At 35.9% G+C, this 21,943-nt stretch overlaps 3 protein-coding genes and 1 pseudogene across 5 annotated transcripts; 3 read left to right on the top strand and 1 right to left on the bottom strand.

Annotated features, from left to right (window-relative positions):
• Positions 1-903: 903 nt before the first annotated feature.
• On the bottom strand, positions 904-4,697 carry LOC147539298 (AUGMIN subunit 1-like). 3 transcript variants are annotated; one of them, XM_086642533.1, is made up of 8 exons: positions 4,564-4,697; positions 4,387-4,460; positions 3,596-3,887; positions 3,208-3,340; positions 2,987-3,121; positions 2,730-2,853; positions 1,247-1,384; positions 904-1,149 (listed from the first exon to the last, which is right to left on the bottom strand). In XM_086642533.1, exons 3-8 carry the CDS (start codon positions 3,852-3,854, stop codon positions 1,042-1,044), a joined length of 897 nt encoding a protein of 298 aa, XP_086498659.1. In that variant the 5' UTR covers positions 3,855-3,887; positions 4,387-4,460; positions 4,564-4,697; the 3' UTR covers positions 904-1,041. The 3 variants fall into 3 exon arrangements, with proteins under 3 accessions (XP_086498659.1, XP_086498660.1, XP_086498661.1); XM_086642534.1 differs by having other exon boundaries at positions 4,581-4,645; XM_086642535.1 differs by lacking the exon at positions 4,564-4,697 and having other exon boundaries at positions 4,387-4,511.
• A 937-nt stretch (positions 4,698-5,634) lies between these two features.
• On the top strand, positions 5,635-6,327 carry LOC147539299 (uncharacterized). Its single transcript, XM_086643100.1, has one exon. It carries the CDS (start codon positions 5,635-5,637, stop codon positions 6,325-6,327), a length of 693 nt encoding a protein of 230 aa, XP_086499226.1.
• A 7,112-nt stretch (positions 6,328-13,439) lies between these two features.
• On the top strand, positions 13,440-18,466 carry LOC147539300 (uncharacterized). The gene is made up of 3 exons (XM_086638980.1): positions 13,440-13,578; positions 17,351-17,445; positions 17,519-18,466. Exon 3 carries the CDS (start codon positions 17,627-17,629, stop codon positions 18,194-18,196), a length of 570 nt encoding a protein of 189 aa, XP_086495106.1. The 5' UTR covers positions 13,440-13,578; positions 17,351-17,445; positions 17,519-17,626; the 3' UTR covers positions 18,197-18,466.
• Positions 14,947-17,021, top strand: LOC147539301 (uncharacterized; annotated as a pseudogene).
• Positions 18,467-21,943: the final 3,477 nt, after the last annotated feature.

Here is a 21,943-nt window from a genome sequence, read left to right on the forward strand (position 1 = left end):
TATTTGTAGATAAAGAGAGTTGTTTTATTACTTAGTTTTCAATACCCGGTTGACTCCCATTTTCAATGGTTAGTCAGTTGGATTGAGAGGGCAAGAGGAAAATAAGGAGAGAGAGAGAGAGAACATGGTGGGAGTCATATTGAAAAGTTTCCATGGCAGCTCAACCTCCAAACGGGAGCAGGAAAGAAGGAAATGAGAATCGAACTCCTAAGTTCTAACTAGAAGGAGGTGCTTACTGGTTTCGGGTTAAGGTTTTTGTATGGGCCCTAGTCGGGTTGGCGGATGTCACTTTGTCCTAGCCTCCTACTTAAGGCCATCAAAACGATTTTGGGTTGTAAAGTTGTATTTAGCTACTAAACCATTAGCTCTGAATAAAACATTCTTTATTTGTTGAGTGGATATCCAAACATAGCGGTAGTGGCCAAGGGCTAAAAAGGACATTCATAGACAACACATGTCGTTGCATTTCAAGACATTTCGAAACATTTATCCATAGACAAAATGTCTTTAGAGACATTTCAAAATATTTGGATCATAAACAAAATATCGTGGAGACGTTTCAAGATATTAGTCCATAGACAAAATGTGGTGGATATACCTCCATTGATGAATAATCGGTGGACATTTATTATTTTAATATTAATATATTATCATTATAGAAACAAGAAAATATCACCCATCGCCACAAGAGAGAGAAAGAGAGAGAATGAAACGATGGTGGTAGTTCGAGCTGGTGGGGGTCGAAGGAGAGAGAAAATGTTATAGGTCACAAACAATGGCAGTTTACCCGCGTCAAAACATTTTAACCTCGAAACTCACCCCCGCCCCTGAAGCAGTGGCCTTCTACAATAGGTATAATATGACAGAACAATACCACAAAAAACTTATCAAGTTATAATACCATTTGAAAGATAAATCACGACATGATATATAAACAGGTAAAAATTAGCTTTTCAATTTCACCCTTACATTATAATCGACAAACTGAACATTTGATATATATGAAAACACCATTCAACATGCCCGCCCGTAAGACATAAATTATTCAGTGGCGGCAAGAGCAGAATGCAGAATTTCTTCAAGGTATTTCTCCGCAGCAGCATATTGCCTTCTTTTATCCTCAATAGCTAATGCAGCAAGAGCTTTATCCTGAAAAAGGGCGAAATATATTGGGTTTCAATTTTATACGAATTGATTGTATTTAAACAGTAGCAGTTTTATACAGTCAGATGAGTTTGGAAAGTACAGGAGGCAAGTCTTGGTAGCTTCTCAAGGTATCGAGGATAGGTTTTGTTTTTTTATCCAAATCCTTCCTGTGTTCCGCCATTTCAACCAACACGCCATGGCTAATATCTGATGTGTAACCCACCCGATTTAGTAATGCCTGATCCAGATGATATTACAAAGTATTAGTAACATTTTAAGAAGCATTTATATAAGTAGAAGTTTTGATATTAAAGAAAAGAAAGCATCATTCATGAGTGGATTAAGGATATAGACATATAGTAGTTAATTAGGCTTAGACTAGTTAGAAACCAAAACAGACCGAACACTTGACAAGTATTAAATCTTTCAAGGGCGTGAACCAAGGCAAAGTAAGGCATTTAAATTATGTTAACAAACTTTTAGTGAGTAATAGAAACACATAATACATGTGATGTGAAACGGTGAAAGGGACCTGAAACATGTAGGATGGTTGGTTTTGGTAGGGAGTCGAAGCAAAGAAGCGTACTCCATGGAAGTATTTAAGAACTACTCTTCTTGTCAAAGTTTTAAGTTAATTGGTTCATACTTTATGAAATGACATTGAATTGAAATCGAACAATAGAAACTACCCTTTTCTACAGATCCCACATATCTTCACAAAATACATTCCAGCTTCTTCCTTTTTCCCCTTCCCTTCTTTCTTTCTTTCTATTGGCTACGGTTGAACATTTCTTTTAGTGTTCAAAATGGGAAAAACGTGCCAGTTACATAATTTCATGCGTCAGGAGGTCTCCGGTGATATCTTCCCTAAACACAAACAATAAATAAAATCCAATCATTCGACAAATCCATCTCTTATTCTCTATGGGTTCATACTATTGAGAGCCAAGGGACTGCACAAATCATCTCTTTCCTCCTTACCACCAATCACCCATCTATATACATAGAAATAACTCAGTCTTTGTTTGCTTTGGTTTTTCCCCAATAATCAGTCAAAGATTAGAAGGATTTTCTTGCAAGCATTATAGCTGGACTAAGATCCAAATATTTTGTTGTATCACCGATTTAAACTTCATGAGATATTTTCACGTCATGAAGCTCTGAAAAGTGAATGTTCCCCTTTAAGACTTAAAAAATAACAAGAAAAAAAGACAGCTAGATGCATCAATCATTCTCTGAATTCTGAAACTAGATACATGAATACCAAGAAAATAATATTACCGCAGAAAAAGATATGTTTATATGTATAGGCCCGATAATTTTTCTCTTCAGCCCTAATATTATATTCAAAGTTATGTTATATAATGCTAAAGAACGATGACAGAACTTGGGTGTCAAATTAGAAATAAGTTCTTTATATATCGCCTTACTACCACCAGGCCAATACCGCCTTAAAATGCAGAATGCTAACTGTCATACTTATCATGCTCTAAGAAGGCTTATTTAGAAGTTAGATGTCTAAAAGCTAAAATCAAATTATAACAACAAATTAATAAATTTAGAAAACAAAGGAAAAGGAGTACCTTATAATTAGAATACTGTTGCAAGTATTGACGCTCTTTTGAAAGCATAATTGCTAAGTTTGTTTTCCAATGTAGCATTTGTCCTTCACAAGTAGCTACATCATCTTCCAACTGCACTAGTGTTCTGCAACATAGTTGTTTATCAAGTTCTACCTTTAGAAAAACCAAATACGAAAATCACCCAACCACAACTTTTCAACTGTCAAACTGGCAGCTGAAAACGCCAAAAGTAATCAAAGCGGGAAGTTCACACATACCTTTTCAAATATGTCAGTCTAGCAATTGCTTTTCGTGTATAATCCAAAAGAACTTTGGATTCCTTTTGTACATTTGCCCTCTTCTCCTCTACTCCCGTCTTCCGCAAAGAAATATCACCCATCGCTACAAGAAAACTAAATCCATTCAACCCAATAAGATAAATTTGGTTCGAGCCAAATCCTCGTTATAAAAAAAAAATGTGACGCTTAAGTATACTCACCTGCTCATTTCAGTATCTCTTATATTTAACAAATTTGCAACATTTGCAAGAACCTGTACAGATGCTCCTGCATTTGTTGGTAAACTCTCTTGTGCTAATCCGACATTTTCTAGAATTTCTCTGATTCTTGCAGCTGCAGTTTCGTATGACCAGTTTCAGTATCCTTGGTCGCTTTCCAAATATTGGAAGGTTTTAAATGTGGGTGCGGTCCATGGCCCCAACTTGCCCCAAAAACGTCTGGGGCCTAGCTGACCCCAAAAGCTAGCTCTAGAGATGTGGTTTTCCCTCACACTTATAAAGTGACTACCACCCTCTCCCACATCCAATGTGGAACTAACACTAACTTTTAAAAGTCACAAAACCCACAAAAAAACGCAGAAACACGGACCTTGGGACCGGTACTCCACTGCTTTCTGGCGGAGATCTGCAGCGACAATTCCAGCTGCCTGAGTCTTTGCTTGGGAAACTGAGGCAAGAGAATGTAAATGTGCAACACTTCGAGGTGTATATTCAAATTCAGGTACATCTCTCCCGGCAGACTCAAATTGAGAAACAAGCCAAGATTTTACTTCTGCAATTCGAGCAGTATCAAAACCACTCTTTCCTTCAGCTATTGGAGAATCAGCTGCTGAAATAAGCTCACTCATCCTTAATTTATATACACTTTCTTTGTTTAAAGGCTGCAAAATGACCAAAAATTGAGTCACTTGATCAAAACATCCACAAAAACCCAATATTTTCCAATAAAAAAAAGCAAATTGATAAAGATCAAATTGATTAGGTTAATTCTAGTTTTGAACAGAATGAGAGAGCTGAATTTTTAGTTCATGAAATGGGTTTAGATGAAATCAGTTTGATTTTAAAGGAAACTTCATGAGGGTTTTGTTCTGTAAAATCCATTGCCCTTCTTTCATTTGTTTTTGTAAATCCTCATCTCTGTCTCCTTCCCCATTGGAGAAGAACCATAATGTCTTAAAATCCTAACTCCATTTCCTGATTCTTCGAGTGAGTTATCTAATGAGACAATTGAGGAGGAGGAAAAGAAGAAACTAGATGAAATCATACTGAGAAGTAGTCTCAAGAAGCCTTCTTTAGAGTCCAATGGTGTCGGGAAAAATGTCGAGAAGAGGAGAGTCCAATGGATGCTGAAAATCAAAATCAAAAGCTTAGAAAACTTACCCAGATTTTTGTCTTCCCAGTTTCCCTCTTCACTTCGTCACAGTGATTGAGTCGAACATCTCAAGAACGAAACCCTAGCATTTAGAGAGAGATAGTTAGAGAATAGCTAAAAAAATTCAAAGAGAGTTAGAGAGTTAGAGAGAGAGAGAGAGAGAGCGTTAGAGAGAGAGGACTTACCACTTAGGGTTTGCAACGTCTTCATCTTCTTTTTTCTTCTTCAGAAATCAGAGAGCGTTAGGGCAACTCGGGCTCCCCTCAATTTTGGGAGCCCCGAGGGCCGAGGCTTAGAGCAACTCCAACATTGGACTCCCAAATTCAAATTTTGTAATTGAGGAGCCCCGAGGGCCGAGCAACTCCAACATTGGACTCCCAAATTCAAATTTTGTAAATGTGTGGTGTATGTGTGTGAGGTTTGTGTTTTAATTTTTACCCGTTAAATTTTTGCTCTAATATTTTAAATTTCAAATTTTACCTAAATTTTGGGGGAATTTGAATTTCAAATTTTACCTAAATTTAGGGGGGAATTTAAATTTCAAATTTTACAAAAATTATGGGGGGAATTTGAATTTCGAATTTTTTACTTTTTGTTCACCTGTAAATACAACCACTCATCCATTAAGTTTTCTACATCTTGTTTCTATATTCTCTACATTTTTTCCATCTTTTCTCTTTTACTTCAATGGATGATACTTATGAGTTAGCAAATTTGATCATTCAACAAGAGTTAGAAGATAGGGAAGATGATGAATTTTTATTTGGATTGTATCTAGCAGAGTTACAGGAAAGGGATCAACGACCACGTTCCCGTCATGTTGGTTCTGTTCCGGGTCATCGTACGATAAACCGTAACAAAAAAAAGGGTCATGAACGACTGATGCGTGACTATTTTGTTGAGAATCCACTTTATGATGCTGCTACATTCCGAAATCGATATCGCATGAGTCGTGATTTATTTCTTCATATCCTCAATACGTTGGTTGCTCATAATAACTATTTTGCACAAGAGCCAGTCGCCTTCGGCAAAATGGGTTTATCGCCACATCAAAAGATAACTGCGGCTTTGAGAATGCTTGCTTATGCGACACCAGCAGATGCAATTGACGAATACCTTTGACTTGGAAAGACGACTACAATCGATTCACTACGAGAATTTGTATCAACGATCGTCAATGTGTTTGGCCCTCGTTACTTAAGGTCTCCTAATGAATCTGATATTTGTAGGCTTTTAACACTTTGTGAAAAACTGGAATGCTCGGTAGTATAGATTGTATGCACTGGGCGTGGAAAAATTGTCCGACCTCATGGCACGGACAGTATACTGGTCATTGCCATAATCCAACAGTCATACTAGAAGTTGTTGCATCGTCGGATCTTTGGATTTGGCATGCATTTTTTGGGTTGCCTAAATCATTGAATGACATCAATGTGTTGGAGTGTTCTCCGGTGTTCGATGCAATTGCCACAGGTAAGGCTCCAACTGTTAATTTTGAGATTAATGGTAAGCATCATGATACGGGTTATTATCTCGCTGAAGGGATATACCCACAATGGGGTTGTTTTGTTGAAAGCATACAAAATCCGTTAACTCCGCAAGAACAATATTTTACGAGACGTCAAGAATCGATAAGAAAAGATGTTGAACGAGCCTTTGGTGTATTGCAAGCTCGTTTTGCTATCATCCGAGAACCGGCACGTCTTTGGGATGTAGAAACACTAGGTGATATCATGAAGGCATGTATTATATTGCATAGCATGATAATCAAAGATGAAGGACCTAATGTGAGTAATGATTTTGATGGAAGAATTCCAGAAGAAGTGTTTGTTGGGGGAACTGAAGAAATGTTTAATCGTCTTGGTCGAGTTACAAGCAAAGATTTGCATACACGATTAAGGACAGATCTTGTACAACACTTGTGGAATACTAAAGATCACAACGAGTAACGGAACTATTATCGTCATTTTACTTGTTTTTTCTGTATTTCGATTATGTGTTTGTAGGGAGTTATTATGTATTTGGTTTTCAATCAATGAAGTGCTATTTAAAAAAAATACATAAATTTATTGTTTTTTTCAAGCAAAGAAGAAAAAAAACAACTAAAATTCATACATAATCAAAACAACTAACATTCATACGTAATAAAAACAACTAAAATTCATACATAATCAAACCAACTAAAATTCATACATAATCAAAACAACTAAAATTCATAGATTTTCCTTTTTCCAATTTGAGATCAATATCCTATGAATAGCAAGTTGTTCGGGATCCATTTTTGAAGTATCTTTGCCAATCAAGTCTATCCCCATTTGCATCCGTTGAACCTTGTTGTTATCTAGTTGCACGTCTAATGTTTTTGCTTCCACCTCTAATTCTTTATGTTTGTAGTCTATTTGTTTCTCTTGAAGGAACATATTTCCATTGATAAGTTTATCTCTACTATCTTGTTTCACCATTTTCTCTTTCCAAAATTCAAGCACCACGGAAATTTCACTACCTTTGGATTTATCTCTAGCCTCCTTGCTTGCTTTTCTTCCAAGTGGTCTTTGTTGGGTTATTGAGGGAGATCCTTCGTCGTGGTCTACAGAAATTTTTCTTTTGTGTGACGAAGATTGAGATACGTTTAATGACCATTTAGGACGGTCTTTCAAAATTTTATAACAATGTTCGAACTTAAATTCTTTGTTGCCGTTTTGTTTAAAAATTACTATTGCGGATTTTATTTGCAAAAATAAAATTTTAAAATTTCAAGTATGTGTCAAAAATAAATCATAATGTTGTCAAGGGAAGTTTTATAGGGCCCTCCCATTCTTGTTAAAAGGCCCATCCTTGTTAATTCGGTACGAGCCCACCGAATTTACAAGAGAAGTTTTCGGCCCGAGCCCACCGAATTCACAAGAGAAGTTTTCGGCCCGAGCCCACCGATTGTAAAAGAGACCTCTCAGTCCTAATTCACCGAATTTGTACTCCAATAGCCTATTTTGTGAATTTGATGGACTCGGACCGATTTGTGAATTCGGTGGGCTCGCACCGAATTCACAAGAAGGTCCCTTTTAACAAGAATTGGAGGCCCTTTTAAAACTTCCCTGTTGTCAAAATGTAATAAGAGCAATTACCCGATCATTATCATTTTCTCCGCTTTTTGGGTTCTTTTGCAACAATGACAAATACCCACAAAACTTCGCGCATTGCTTGTTAATTTCGCCCCAACGACATTTAGGACCTTTTGGTACACGATTTTGATTTGTACGTTCGTTGAAGTGTTCGGCAATTTTGCTCCGAAAAGTATCCGCTCTTTGATCATTACCAATAATCGCATCAGTGGCAATATGTAAAGAAGCATTAACAAGCACAATATCATCATCATTAGTATAACGCTTACTAGAAACCGACGGCATTGGCGTTTCATTACAATCAAAACTTTCTTCGACCCATCATTCGATAAATTAGCTTCATCGACAACATTGAAATCGGAGTTTAACATTTCCATACAGCCTAAATTATGAAAATTGGCATTTGGATCCATTGAAAAAAAATGGATGAGAGAAATTGATAGAGAGAGAGAAAGAATAGATAATGGAGAGGGATGATAATGTAGTATTGGGTGGATCTCCTTTAATAGGGGATCCGCCCCAATACTACCGTTGGGAGCTCATAACGGTAATAACATTGGGGCTGGGAGCCCCCAGCCCGGGCTCCTAGCCTCGGGGCTCCCGGGTTGGACTCTGTGGGCTGGGGCTCCCAAATTCAAATTGGGAAGCCCCAACCCCCCCCCCCCCCCACCCCACCCCCACATTGGAGTTGCTCTTAGAGATAGAGAGAGATTGTGTTTTCTCTGTTAGATTTTGAATTTTAGGGAAGGTTATGACCCAACCCAACCCATGATGCATCAGGGCCTTCTAACGATTAATTTAGATCTTAGTCGAATTCTCAAAAAGAAAGAAAAAAACAATGGCCTGGCAAAAAATGTTCGGAAAATGTTAATGCAGTCACCTTTGTTGTTATATGCACTCACAACTCCTTTGACTTGAACAACAAATATCATTGATGTAAGTGTATGTAATAATAACGGTGAATGCATTTAATATATGAAAAGCTCTATAGGCGCCCCATTACTGCTGAACGCACCCCTATCCAGATGAACCCTCACAAAATTTGAGTGTCAACCTTTGTCGGACTTCCTATTTGAATCTTGAGAGGGATTTTAAGCATGCGCAAAGGGCTGTGAAATATTTTGAGTTTTGATCTTACTGCTAGAATAATCGTAGTTTTTCTTTACTTAATTCGAGAAAACTAAACCAAACAAAGAACCCCCATCATTTTTTTTAGTTTACTTTCCATAAAAAGAAATTTTTTTAGCCTAATGCGTCTTGTTTTTCCTTTCTTATTAAATCTCCCTTACAACGAATTAACTTTGAAAAATTTAGAGGATTGTACGACATATTTTTATTTGGTGACCAATATATGGACAACTAATTATTCTATATGGACAACTATTTTCAGGCCCGATGTAAGTTAATTATGTTTGACTTTATTGACTTTCATTTAATAAGGGGACATCTCTATAAGGTCTTCAATATTAAAACATTAAGTAATCAGGGACCATAAACAAATATAATAGATCAAAATAAAAACCTAGTTGCCATTCTTCTTCTTCTTCTTCATATAACCACAACTACATCTCTCTCGGTCTTTAATGGGGAAGGTTTGGGATTAGGCCACTTGTGAGATTAAGCTCCATTACTATAACACTATAAATAACACCAATTATAAAGCTACCAACTAATCCCCTAACTGTGATTTGCTTCTTCCATCATGAAATTTGCCTTGAAGAATCTTGTTCCTTTGTTGTTCTTTTGTTCCTACGAATCTTCTCTCTCAATTTCTTTCTTCAACTCTAAAATATTCATCATAGGCATAGCCCCAACTTGAGAAATTTCTCTCTCTAAAACAACTCATTTTCTACATTTACCACAAGAACCGTAGAACTAATAAGAGGTTATGAAATGGAAATAGATCAAAATACTTTTCTGTTTGCAATCTCACCTGGGAATTAGAAAATGAACCACCAGCAAGAATCTTCAAATGGGTTTTGTCTTATTCCTTAATCCATGAATGAACTCTGCCTCCAGATTAATTCAATCGATAGAGAACCCACTGAAAACCCTAGTTTTAATTCCTCAACTCTCTGCACAGAGTAATGGGTTTCTCTAATTGAAAACAAGCATAAAATCTTTAATGAAAACTCTTTTTCTCTCTCTAAAAAGAAAACGATGAATACTCAATAGTCCTGAAAATTACCCAAAAATAACTACAAATCGTATAAACAACTTTGACTTAGAAATTTTTGATATTTCTTATGATCATCAAAACCCCACTATAAATACAGAATTCTGAATCAAGAGTTATTAAACTTTGTTGGTGAAGAAGAAGAAGAAACTTTAGGGTTTAGGGAAGAAAAGAGGGAGTCAGGGAGAACTTAAAATAAAAACTCTTATTTTTGGAGGACATAAATGAAAATAATATAGAGATGTCCCCATAAAAATAATTGTCCATATAAATTTTTTTAATTTTTTAATTGTCCACATAAAATAGTTGTCCACATAAAATAATTAGTTGTCCATGTATTGGCTACCTTTTATTTTTTACATTTTAGCTAGATGTCGTTCTTGAATCTCTATTTCTTTTAATCATTTATGTGAGATCAGATCCCGAGATGTTGTGAAGTAAAAAAATGATGAGATTATTAAATCTTCTCGTACTTATTACTACTGCACTGTTTATTTTAGTTGCTAGAAATTTTTAATTGATGGCTACGTAAAAACAATGGTCAAAATAATTAATTTGAATGAAAGTGGACTTCTTGGTTAGTCAATAATTGAAGAAATGAAAGTGATTTGCATTCCGCGCCTTAAACAATATGAGCTGACTGTTAGTATATGAGATCCGTGTTATGGTAGAAAGGATGGTGAGATTATTTACAAGTAGATAATCATTGATTTTGTCAAATCAAATAATTACAGGTTCAACAAAAAAAAAAAACTACCCTAGATGATGTTCACTCTTTATTTTCTATAATTACAAATTTAATTACTACTTATAGTTGTTTAAGCCTTTTTTAAAGACGGGTTTCCTTTTTTGTTTTGGTAGTGATAATATTTTTCTTATTCATGTATATATACTAGGGTATAGCCCGTGCCCGTAGGGTACGGATTTTCTATAATGATAAAGAACTTTAAAATGGAAAGCTGAAACAGGAAAGGAAATTTTTTCAAAGAGAAAATAACAAAAAAGATGATTGTTTTGAAAACTAATTGTGGAGATCATTACAGGAGGGAGAGATTTATGGGTGAAGAGAGATAGTTTTTATTGTGTGTAGTTAGAATCAAATTGGTAGAGAGATTTTAGGAGATGAAGATGTGAGCAGTTTTCTTGTTATTATTCAAGACATAAATAACCTTTGATATTATATCTAATTACAAAATTTGTTATGATAATCTGACGGACCTAAATATCTCATACATAAATCTACGGTCCACCCAGAAAAACACCATTGCGTTTTATATAATAGATATATATATATATATATATATATATATATTTTTAGTTTCCAATTTCTCCAAATGAAATGTCGGTTTTATACAAGATCTTTAATCTTTCAACCTAGAGAGTGGAACCCTACTCTCCACACTTAAGCTTACACACATTACCTTTTACAGGGCCTACACAATAACACAAATGAACTTCTGTAGTGTTTTTTTCTAATTGGGAAAAATAAATTAAAAAAATATTTAATCACTCTTTTTCATAAAGATAAAGCAAAATCTTTAATCAAATCTTATTAGGCAATCCCATGCGGATGTTTAATGAATCTCTCTCTTTAATTTTCGAAATCTTGGTAGATTAACTTTCAAAAGTAGCAAACAATGATGGCAATGTTGGAGGTAAGAAAATAACCTAATCTATATAATCAAAATTACCCTCGATCTTATTCAAAAAAAAATTACCCTCGATCAAATGAGTTTTCTAGTACGAGTGATATTTATCGTCTCCCATAAACGATATAAACAAGTTAATTATCCATAGTATTATTAGTATTGCGATAAATATGTTCCAAGATGAAAGCTTCCTGTTTTTCTTTTCATTATAAGATTCGTTATAAAGGAATAACTTGCGAGTGAACGCTACTGTCATGAGAAGTTAAAAAAACAATTAAATGTGTTAATTGGGTAGCACAGTAATTAAGCAATCATATTAAAGACAAAGAGATAATCTTTTTTATATTATTATATTATATGTTTCTTGCCTTTATTCTTTACCCACTTGTAATCCTAGTTAATTAGGTTTTAAAGCAATAAGCATATGTTGTCAAACTTGATTGAAAGGTTTTGTGAAAAACCAACCTAATTATAGCTTGTCCTAATTATTAACATTTTGTTTTACTTTGATGTGATACTCCATTTTGAATTAAATTAGTGTCTTGGATGATTATTCAAATTCAACCGTTGGCCACTAGAGAAAATTTGTCATGTCTCAGTCTCTCAGACTCATATACTATTATTTTCATTAATTGTAGGTGAAGGAAGTGTAGTATCCTCAATTTATTGCCGAAGCTGTTGATTCACACACATACACTATAATTTTCATTAATTGGTTGAATTAGCCCGAGCATTCTTACAAAGCCTCTAGGTCGACCTTGTCAAAGAGAATATTTTTCCAAATAATTTTCGTACTCAAGCTATAATGCTGATATGTACAAAAAATTTGTGTTAATGTTGTCATACGAAAAACTGACCACACTTTTAACCTTCCAACCTAGCTAATATCTATCAAAGAGGAAATGGATGCTTTGTTGCCTAACTTTTGATAATGTATTCACTTTTTTCATATCAATCATGTGTGACTAAACTGACCACACTTTTAAGGGTTGTTCGTAGTTCCTTCCACACTTGTGAAAGGTTCTTAATGTTAGTTGAGTCTATGGTTCCCTAGTAGATTGACTGCAATCTATTGCTTCTCCTGATTCGATCAGATCACCATGAGTCAGACTTCAACCATGACATAATCGACAGATCCAAGATGTATTTCTGAAAGTGAATGAGATTCAAATACATATTGGTTGCGTTCGAACGCTTATAATCGAATTTCATCTAAATATATAATTTAAAAAGGACAAAAATAATTCTTAGATCAATGCATTAAATAGAAAGTGTTTCACATCAGGTGTTAGGTCAGTCGTTTGGTATCACTCTTAAGACCAAAATGTGGTGGGTTAGGTCCTCGAGGGTGGTATTTTCCCCTCTTGACGAATCCCATGTAATAAAACATTAAATGAAGTAAATGTAGAAACGCATGAATTTTGAGGCTCTTTAGGTTGCCTTCCAAGTGCTTTGTATATAACTCACAGCCCAAGATATCTTAGTAATGCATCTCCGTAATATATATTGATGTGTTGTGCCCTGTTGTATCACAATAATTTCATAATGTAATCCGTATATCATGTACGTATTCAAGGTCATGTAATCAATGTCATGTAATGACTTTTGGAGTCCAATGTTAAGAGAAGTGTTTAGATGTGATTCATCACATTTAAAGATATGATGTACAATTGAAGTTACGTATCTTGAGCCTACTCAAGGCAACTACATCTAATTAATCATGGGATATTTAGTGTTTGGGTCAAGGATAAGTACCGACTTTAGTGTTTAAGTCATAAGTTTGTCTGTTATAGTCTTCGGGTCACGGACTAACAGTTACCTCCTTTTGAAGAACCTGTTATAATAGGAAAGTCCTATATCCTGAAATTAATTCATCAAGTTAATGATAAAATCCATGGACCCCGTTGACCATCGACAGAAGCTAACTACCGTTTCAATTCAATGGAAATTACTGTTTCACCCTAACTCTTAAATATAATTTAGGAAATAACCTAATCTATTTCCGTTAGTTTGATGGAATGAATCGATGGCCCAGATTCGATATGAATGGACGGTCAGATTCAAAACGAAAAAGGGGGGTTGTTAAGTGTATTTTCCGCGACAGAATTGGAGATTTTGTGAAATCCTAGGGTTTTTGCAATTTGGGGATTCTGGGTTTTAGGGTTCTTGCGATTTGCGAAATTCCGACTGTGAAGGGTTTGTGCAAGCTTAAGGGTTACTTCGAAGTCATATTGCTAGGGTTTATAAGGCAGTAAGGTAAGTGTTCATCAATTTTTTCTTATCTGACCTAATTTCTATTTAGATTGCTGAATTATTGTTCCAAGATTTCGAACTTGTATATCTTTCCATTTATTCCATTTCCATTTGAATGATTAACAAGTTATCTATTACTAAGTTAGAGTTAGGCTAATCATTATTTCATTTCTGTTTTCGATTGATAAAATCTTAGTTTTTCGAACTTTCTCTTTCTGGATGTAGGTTTAGGGCTTATTCCATTTTCAGATATTTTCTTGCATGTTTGTAATTTTGAAACTCTTTCAATGTTTTTCCATGTTTGTAATTTTGAAACTCTTTCACTGCTCTCAGACATTTCAAAGCTTTTGTATTGTTTATTATCTGTGGTTGTTGTTGTGGTTGTAAGTTTCAATGCTTTTGTATTGTTAAATCATGAATAGCTCTGCAGGATAATGGTGGGGTCTACCTCTACAGAAACTGTTATCTTTCTCAATCTGTGGTGAATAAAAATCTTCCTTTCTCTTCTTTCCTTCTCTGCTTTTTCTTTTGATTTTTATCCCAAATCATCCAAAATCTCTCTCTCTTTTTTAGAGATTTGTTTCCTTCTTTATACCCGAGACCAACATTATTCGACCTCCTTCTCTCTATGTTTGGGTTCCAGCTTTTCCATTCCTTTCCCGTTCTCTCTACTGTTCAGTAGTTACCAACGATAGAGAAGAGAGAGAGATAGAGAAAATAATAGGTTTCCATAAATTTTGAAACCAACCAATCCACGGTTTGTGCCTGTTACAAGGGAGACGATTCAGTATATCAAGAAGTATTATAATATGTGGCAACGCGGGTCCAGATAAAACCAAGTGAGCGTAAATACTTCCAGCCGTTAGATGCACCCTGATTTACGGTTTTATATTGCGTAAGGTCACACGGAGTGAAAGACCTTAGAAATCCCGAAATCCACCGAACTTGTGACAAAAGAGAACCCACACGTGATCTGCTCTGTACACGTGTCCTTCGTTGGCTTTTATCTATTGACTTTAACCCAATCTTTGATGACCTGGCCTAGTTTGCCCATCCGGACTCCGATTTGAGTTCAGTTTTCGCCCACGAGTTCGTCTTGGACTCTACTTTCCATCGAACCATCAAATAAGGAAAATTGCCAGACTCCACAAATGACCAAAATGCTCTGAATGTGTCTTTCACCTGTTTTTAGTCATTTTTTGCACCAACCTCCTAAGAAGACACCTGCGTAAGAGAAACAAACAATTCATGAGAGTAACGGCTCGAAATGGACTAACTAACCCAAATTGACGGCATTCAGATGAGGCATTTTCATGACTCATCAGTGTTCTAAGACACAATTGTAAAGGGCTTAGGAATTTAAAAAACCCCATGACAAACAGCAAGTGGGTGGCAGATAAGATTCTTAAAGATCTGAGAGAAAACATTGAGCATAAGCCCAAAGACATCAGAAAGATAATTTTGAGAAGGTATCATGTAAGGATCTCATATTGGACAGCTTGGTTGGCTAGGCACAAATGCATGGAGAAGATTTTGGGTAGATTTGAGGAGTCTTATAAGATGGCACCAGAATGTTGTATGCAGGTACTTATATCAAACCCTGGTTCAGTAGCCACTTGCAGTAGAGATGATAGACTGAGCAGTTCAAAGCTATGTGTGTTGCCTATAAAGCAAGTTTAGATGGATTCATTAAGGGTTGTAGGTCTATTTTAGGTTTAGATGGTTATTTTTTGAAGGGGAAGTATCAGGGTATGTGTCTTAGCATAATGTCATTTGATGCTAACAATGGTTTGTTTCCTATTGCTATTTACATATGCAAGAATGAATGCAGAGAGACACTAAGCTTGAAAAATCGGAAATCGGGACTAGTCGGTCGACCCGGGCCTAGCTACTAGTCGGGACTACAACGAGACCAGTCGGATTTAATCGGTTAATATAAAATAATATATACTATAATATATCATATGTAAATTATGTATATATTATAAATTATATAATAGAGATTATACATAATATATGGAGTATATATATAATATATCATATATAAATTATATATATACATAATATAAATAATATAATAGATAAGTAGATTACTTCCATAATAAAACTAACTAAAATTTGTGCTAAAACTCATCCTCATTTTCCTCCTAGGTTCATTACTAAGTTCAGAAAAAATTGCTTTCAAAATTGACAACCAACAATAAAATAAAATTGGCAAGAAATTTAACTAATATTGACTTCAATATTTGTTTCCAAATTCGAAATCTTTCAATGTTAAAGATAGAATTTTTTTAAAAAAATTTAAATTCAAAAGGGTATATGGTAATTACAATTTCCAATTTAGTGCACTCTCGTCAAGATTTTCTACCAAAGTTGGTCAAGTTTCTTTCCAAATTCTTATTTATTTTAGGTTTAAATATGATAATGGTAGCCTTATTTTTCCAAGAAAATTATCTTTCCAAATTCTTATTTATATTAGGCTTAAATAGAGGGTTCGAGAGAATAAAAAATATAAAGAAAAAACAGAAGACAACTTTCTGCAGCTGTAGAGAGAGAAAGAAGACAAAAAAGAGAGAGGGAGAGAGAGAAAAAAGAGATCGAGGATGAGAAATAGAAAGAGAGATCGAGGGAGAGAAGAGCAGATTGAAGACTTCTTCGTGTTTCTCTCTCTATAATAATGAGGTAGATTGAAGATCATACTAACCCTTGAGGAAAGAACATTAAAACCCTAACTTTAAGTTGGGGTTTTGAAAAAAAAAAAAAAATAGCTGTTGCCCGAGCCGAGTTAGTCGGCGCCTAGCCAGCCGGGTAGTCGGCTCTAGTCGGCTCCTGGGCGCCGGCTAACTCGGATGCTGAAATCGACTAGCTGACCGAGTGCTAGTCGATCGGCAGCTAGCCGATTAGTGTGTAAGCGGCGCCTAGGCGCCGCTTTTTAAAGCATAGGAGAGACATGGACTACACTTCTGAGGACTGTAGGTGGTTATCTTATGCTACATCCAAAACCCCTAACAATCATTTCAGACAGACAAAAGGGTTTGATTGAGTCAGTACATGATGTGTTTGGTGAGGTGAATCATTTCCACAGATTTTGCTTCAGACATATGTATAAGAACTTCAAGAAATCTCACCCTGGATCAAACCTTGAGACTATTACTTGGATGACTGCAAAAACTTATAGCAAAAGTGAGTTCAAGACACATATGGAAGAGCTAGAGAAGGCAAAGAAAGAAGCAAGACAATGGATGGACAGAGAACAACCATCTCAATGGGCAAGATCACATTTTGATACAACATCAAAATGTGATCACATTACTAACAACTTCTCAGAGTCTTTCAACTCTTGGATTCTTGAGTCAAGAGCTAAACCAATATGTAAGTTTGTGGATGCATATCAGTGTATGATAATGAGATTGTTTTATGAGAGGAAGATGAAAGGGGGACAGTAAGATGTGAATGATATGGTTCCCAGAGTGAAGAAGGTTATAAAAGCTCACAAGAAAAACTACCACTTATATTTGACTGAGCCATCCACAGAAATAAAATGGAAAGTTGATGATTACAAGGAGATGTCATGGAAGGTTGACTTGCAACAAATGACATGTACTTGTTGTGCTTGGCAAGTGTCTGGCATCCCATGTGTTCATGTTATTGCAGTAATTCTTCCTAATTATGGACTTTCTAATGTTATGAAGTAAGTTTGTGTTTATAATATGATGGTTACTTATGTTATGGACTTAGTGGTTGTACTTAATATGTTTTTTTCTTATTTTGACAGGTATGTGGATCAATCACACACAGTAAGTGCATACATGAGAAGCTACCAGGATCACATTGAAGCATTAAACCATACATCAGAATGGGGGGGGGGAGGTAATCATTTGCATCTTATCATATGTTATAACTCTTACTGTATTGTGTACTTACTTTAATGTTACTTGTGTAGCCAACATACAATGTGAAACCACCACCCCTTGTAAGACTAGCAGGAAGACCAAGAACTCAGAGAAGAAGGGATAGAGACGAGCAAAATGGAGTTGTAAGAGATAGGAAAATGTGTAGAAAGTGTAAAGAATATAGTCACAATAGGAGTACTTGCAAAGGTGCACCAGCTAACACAGTTTCAGCTGCTGGAACTGGTCCATATGAAGGCCCACATGTAAGAAATCAGACTACACAGGTTATTGGTGAATCTAGTGGCAGAGGAAGGGGCTGCGGCAGAGGTTTGAGGAGAGGCATTGGTTCAATTGGTCTTGGCAGAGGCAATGGGAGAGGAAATGGTACTGGTTCAGTTGGTTTGGGTAGAGGCATTGGTTCAGTTGAGATTGGTAGGGACAGTGGTTCAGTTGAGATTGGTAGGGGCAGTGGTTCAGTTGGTTTGAGTAGAGGAAGGGGGGCTGGTCAAGTTGGTCTTGGTAGGGGCATTGGTTCAGTTGGTTTGAGTAGAGGAAGGGGAGATGTTCCAGTAGGTCTGAGTACGGGCAATGAGAGAGGAAGAGGAACTGGTGAAGTTGGTCTGAGTAGGGGCAATGGGAGGGAAAATGCCATTGGTTCAGTTGAACCATCTCAAACCTTCACCCAGACAACTCAAGAGTCTCAGATCACACAACAACCACAGATATAACAAGGTAATCAACACAAAAGGCAAAAGTTGACTCCTGTGCGCAGAAGTGGAAGAACTAGTTTCAAAAGTAATCCTGCTCTGAATGGGATGACATATATATGTCATTGACTCTGACTAAATTGGTATGTGTTCCAAAACTTGCCTAAGTATTTTGTGTAGTTAATGTTTACTTTGAATGATTTCTTGATGTTAGTACTTTGAATGGTTTCTTGTGTTACTATTTTGAATGAGATGTTATGTTAGTATGGTCACAGTGGGATTTGATGTTAGTATTTTGAATGGATATTGATGTTAGTACTTTGAATGGATTTTATGTTAGTATTGTGAATGGGTATATATTTAGGATTCATGTATTACTATATATACCCACATTGTAAACCAATATCAATAAGCAAAGTTTATTGTATTTTAATCTTGAGTTATTTCCCAAATAGCTTCAACTTTGTGACCAGCTTCCTGCCTAGCCCCCTACTTTATCGAAAATACCCAGATGACCCCATTTTTGAGTTACCGTTATAACACCGTTAATTAATCATCACCTCTCTCTGCAACCTCATCTCCTCGCCACCACATCATCTTCACCGGCGACCCTCAAACCTAAAAAATAAATCCTCTATTATTCTTCCTCTCTCTCCTGTTTTCTCTCTCTACTTCTCACTCTCTCTCCTATTTTTTTCTCTCTCTCTTCCCACTTTTTCTCTCTTCTCACTCTCTTTATCTTCTCACTCTTTCTCTCTTCTCACACTCTCTCTCTTCTCACTCTCTCTCTAAACTGACCGGCAAAGGGGGAATGCTTCCCCCTTCGCCAGTCGTTGATTTAAGTTTTTCCCAGTCCTTCGAAGGTCTAGTTTCACAGACCGACGGCCGGCGAAGGGTTCCCCCCTTCGCTGGCCTGTTTAGAGAGAGAATGAAAGTGAAAGAGAGAGAGAGAGAGAGTGAGAAGAGAGAGAGAGGAAGAAGAAGAGAGATTTTTTTTCTTAGGTTTGAAGGTCGCCGGTGAAGATGATAAGGTAGCGAGAAGATGAGGTTGCAGAGAGAAGTGATGAGGTGGAAGAGAGAGAGAGGTGATGACTAATTAACGACGTTATAACGGTAACTCAAAAAGGGAGTCATCTGGGTATTTTTGATAAAGTAGGGGGTTAGGCAGGAAGCTGATCACAAAGTTGGGGGCTATTTGGGAAATAACTCAAGATTAAAATACAATAAACTTTGCTTATTGATATTGGTTTACAATGTGGATATATATAGAAATACATGAATCCTAAATATAATACAATTAGAAAGAAACCCTAATACAAATAATTAGAAGGTGGTGGAGACCGACCTTATGGTCGGTTTCATAGCCTTGGACGTGTGCATGGCCGAACCCTAACGGGTCGGGTCCATGACCTCTAATAACCTCCATAATTGACAATCGAATTCCTAAAAGCATATAAAAACTTCCAAGGCGTCCGTAATGGGCTTTAGTGTGCATCTAGATTGCCTTTAATTTATTTGTTGTCCTATACTAACAAGATAAATTTCGAGGATATTTTACTTTTACCAAGACTTGAACTTATGACCCCAGATAACTATAATGTAAAACATTTAAGTGAATTCAACGTTAGGACAATATTTTGGTTTCGTGTAGAACAAGGACGAAATCAAGTTATAAATTTTATACAAATATATGGAGTCTAATACTCATTACATGACATAGATACATCATGAAAATATTACACCCTATCCTCAAAGACATCTTGGGTCCTAAAAGTTATGCATAAACCTTTAAAGTTATCCTATGGGGTTTAAAGTCCATTGATTCCTATTTTCACTTCATTACATCCCTACTAAATCAAGTTCAATTCAAAAAGTCTATTTGGGCTGAGAGAGTATGACTTTGGTCTATTTGCTGACATGGCTGCTTACGTCAGCAAATCAGAATAGTCAGCTGATTGTTTCTGAAGAAAAAATAAAATTAACTTTAAGTCCTTCTCTGTGTAGTTGGTCTCGGCCGTCTCGATCGAGAATCTCGAGTCTCGTCTCGGTCTCAGCCCTCTCCCGAGAGGAGACTTGGCCGAGACACCGAGTTAGGGTTTGCTGAGAATCTTGGGTGTCTTGGTCGAGACCTAGACCGAGACAACATCTTTTGATCTTTTAGAATATTTTCTTTTGGAAACTTTAAATCTTAATTGTATGTTATTATTTATTACCTTCTTAACTACTTATTGTATTCCTAATCAACCTAAGATAAGTAGCAACAATATTATATAGATATTTTGTTTTGTACAAATTTCAAAATATGGAACCTTGAAAATTCTAGTAGCTTAGGAATGTAATACATTTATATTGAAAATATTTTTATTAATTAAGAATGATTGAAGTAATTTTATGTTTATAGTCAGAGAATTGAGGTGATGAAGAGTCGGGTAAATTAAGCTTATTAATTAGTACCTATTAGCTATACATGTTGTCTCGATCGAGTTTTTCGGTCTGCCTCGGTCTCGGCCTTCGACCGGACCGAAACCGACCAACTACATAGGTCCTTTTAAAGTTGGTGTAATTGACTTAATGTCACTGCATTAATCGTCAATTTAAACCGTCCAGGTCCTTCAAAGGCAAAGATCAATTTTTTTTTTTTTTAACTACCCAATTTGAGGACCTATGCTTGCCTAATTTCTGAGGAGCCGAGAGAGTGACAGAGAAAGATATTCCATAGTTACTTAAAATTAGGAGTTGTTATAGTTTGAAGTATTAGAGTTGAAGTCTAATTAGATATTCTATATTTATTTAACATTAGGAGTTTCTGTATTTTTAGGTATTAGAGTCCTAGTTGAAGTCTAATTAAGAGTCCTAGTTGGAGTCTAAATTGTCTGGTTGTAAGCTTATATATATCTGAGTTCATTGTAGTTAAGATATAGTTATTAATCAAGTTTTCTATAGGTTCGTATCAGAGAGCTCATTTTTTTCTCCCTTTTTCCCTTGTGATCTCCATTCTTCAAATCGAAGAAGACAAGGCCTATTAGGGGGTAAGTCCGTTTTCTTCGTTTTCATATATCACGAAAAACAATTAATAGTTCGTTTTTTTGCTATCAAGCTCCTCTTTGTGGTGGTGGTGATGGTGGCGGTTGGGTGGGATACTAAATGATTCTTAGAGGAAATATAGCTCAATTGTTTAGAGAAAGGTTCCAAGACAGGTATTTCATCTTGGAGTTTGTCATTTATATATGTTTAGCCTTGGAGATCCTTTTATATGTTAATGCTGTCAATATTCTCATGGGATATAAACCTATCTCTGAAAAGAAGCTTCGTACCTGCCATTAATTTCTTTTGTCTGTATCCATAGTATTAGAAATAATGAAACTAGGAATTGAAGAAATTTTCCCCAACCGTGTAAACTATATCTTATGGAGACTATGAATTGAAGAATGTGATGAATACATTATAAAGATATTTTCATGAATTAATAATGTCAAAACAAAAAAGAACAGAAGGGAAAGCTATCGAAGGAAAAGAGAAGGCAAAAGACCAAAATTTTGCAATACACCTAGGGGACTCCCCCCGTACACGCCCTGCTGTACTCCCCCTAATAGGACAAGGAGTATATTAATCTTTTGACAATCTGAAATTTTGTGAAAAGACTAAAATACCCCTTGTCTTATTAGCCACAAAAGCAAAGAAGTACACCACAGAGTGCACGAGGAGGTACCTTTATCATTTTTTTTTGCAGAAATTGAAAATATTTTAGAGACAAATTAAATTTTGATT

This window comes from Eschscholzia californica, unplaced genomic scaffold (genome assembly GCF_041429995.1).
Source record: "Eschscholzia californica isolate CP2 unplaced genomic scaffold, dmEscCali1.0.p SCAF_5, whole genome shotgun sequence".
Lineage (NCBI taxonomy): Eukaryota > Viridiplantae > Streptophyta > Magnoliopsida > Ranunculales > Papaveraceae > Eschscholzia > Eschscholzia californica.

Coding starts and splice junctions, on each gene's coding strand:
- LOC147539298 (XM_086642533.1), bottom strand. CDS start 3,854: ATGAGTGAGCTTATTTCAGCAGCTGATTCTCCAATAGCTGAAGGAAAG. Junction 1,385..2,729: donor AACAGTATTCTAATTATAAG/GTACTCCTTTTC, acceptor CATCTGGATCAG/GCATTACTAAATCGGGTGGG. Junction 1,150..1,246: donor GCTACCAAGACTTGCCTCCT/GTACTTTCCAAA, acceptor GCCCTTTTTCAG/GATAAAGCTCTTGCTGCATT.
- LOC147539299 (XM_086643100.1), top strand. CDS start 5,635: ATGCTCGGTAGTATAGATTGTATGCACTGGGCGTGGAAAAATTGTCCG.
- LOC147539300 (XM_086638980.1), top strand. CDS start 17,627: ATGTGTAGAAAGTGTAAAGAATATAGTCACAATAGGAGTACTTGCAAA.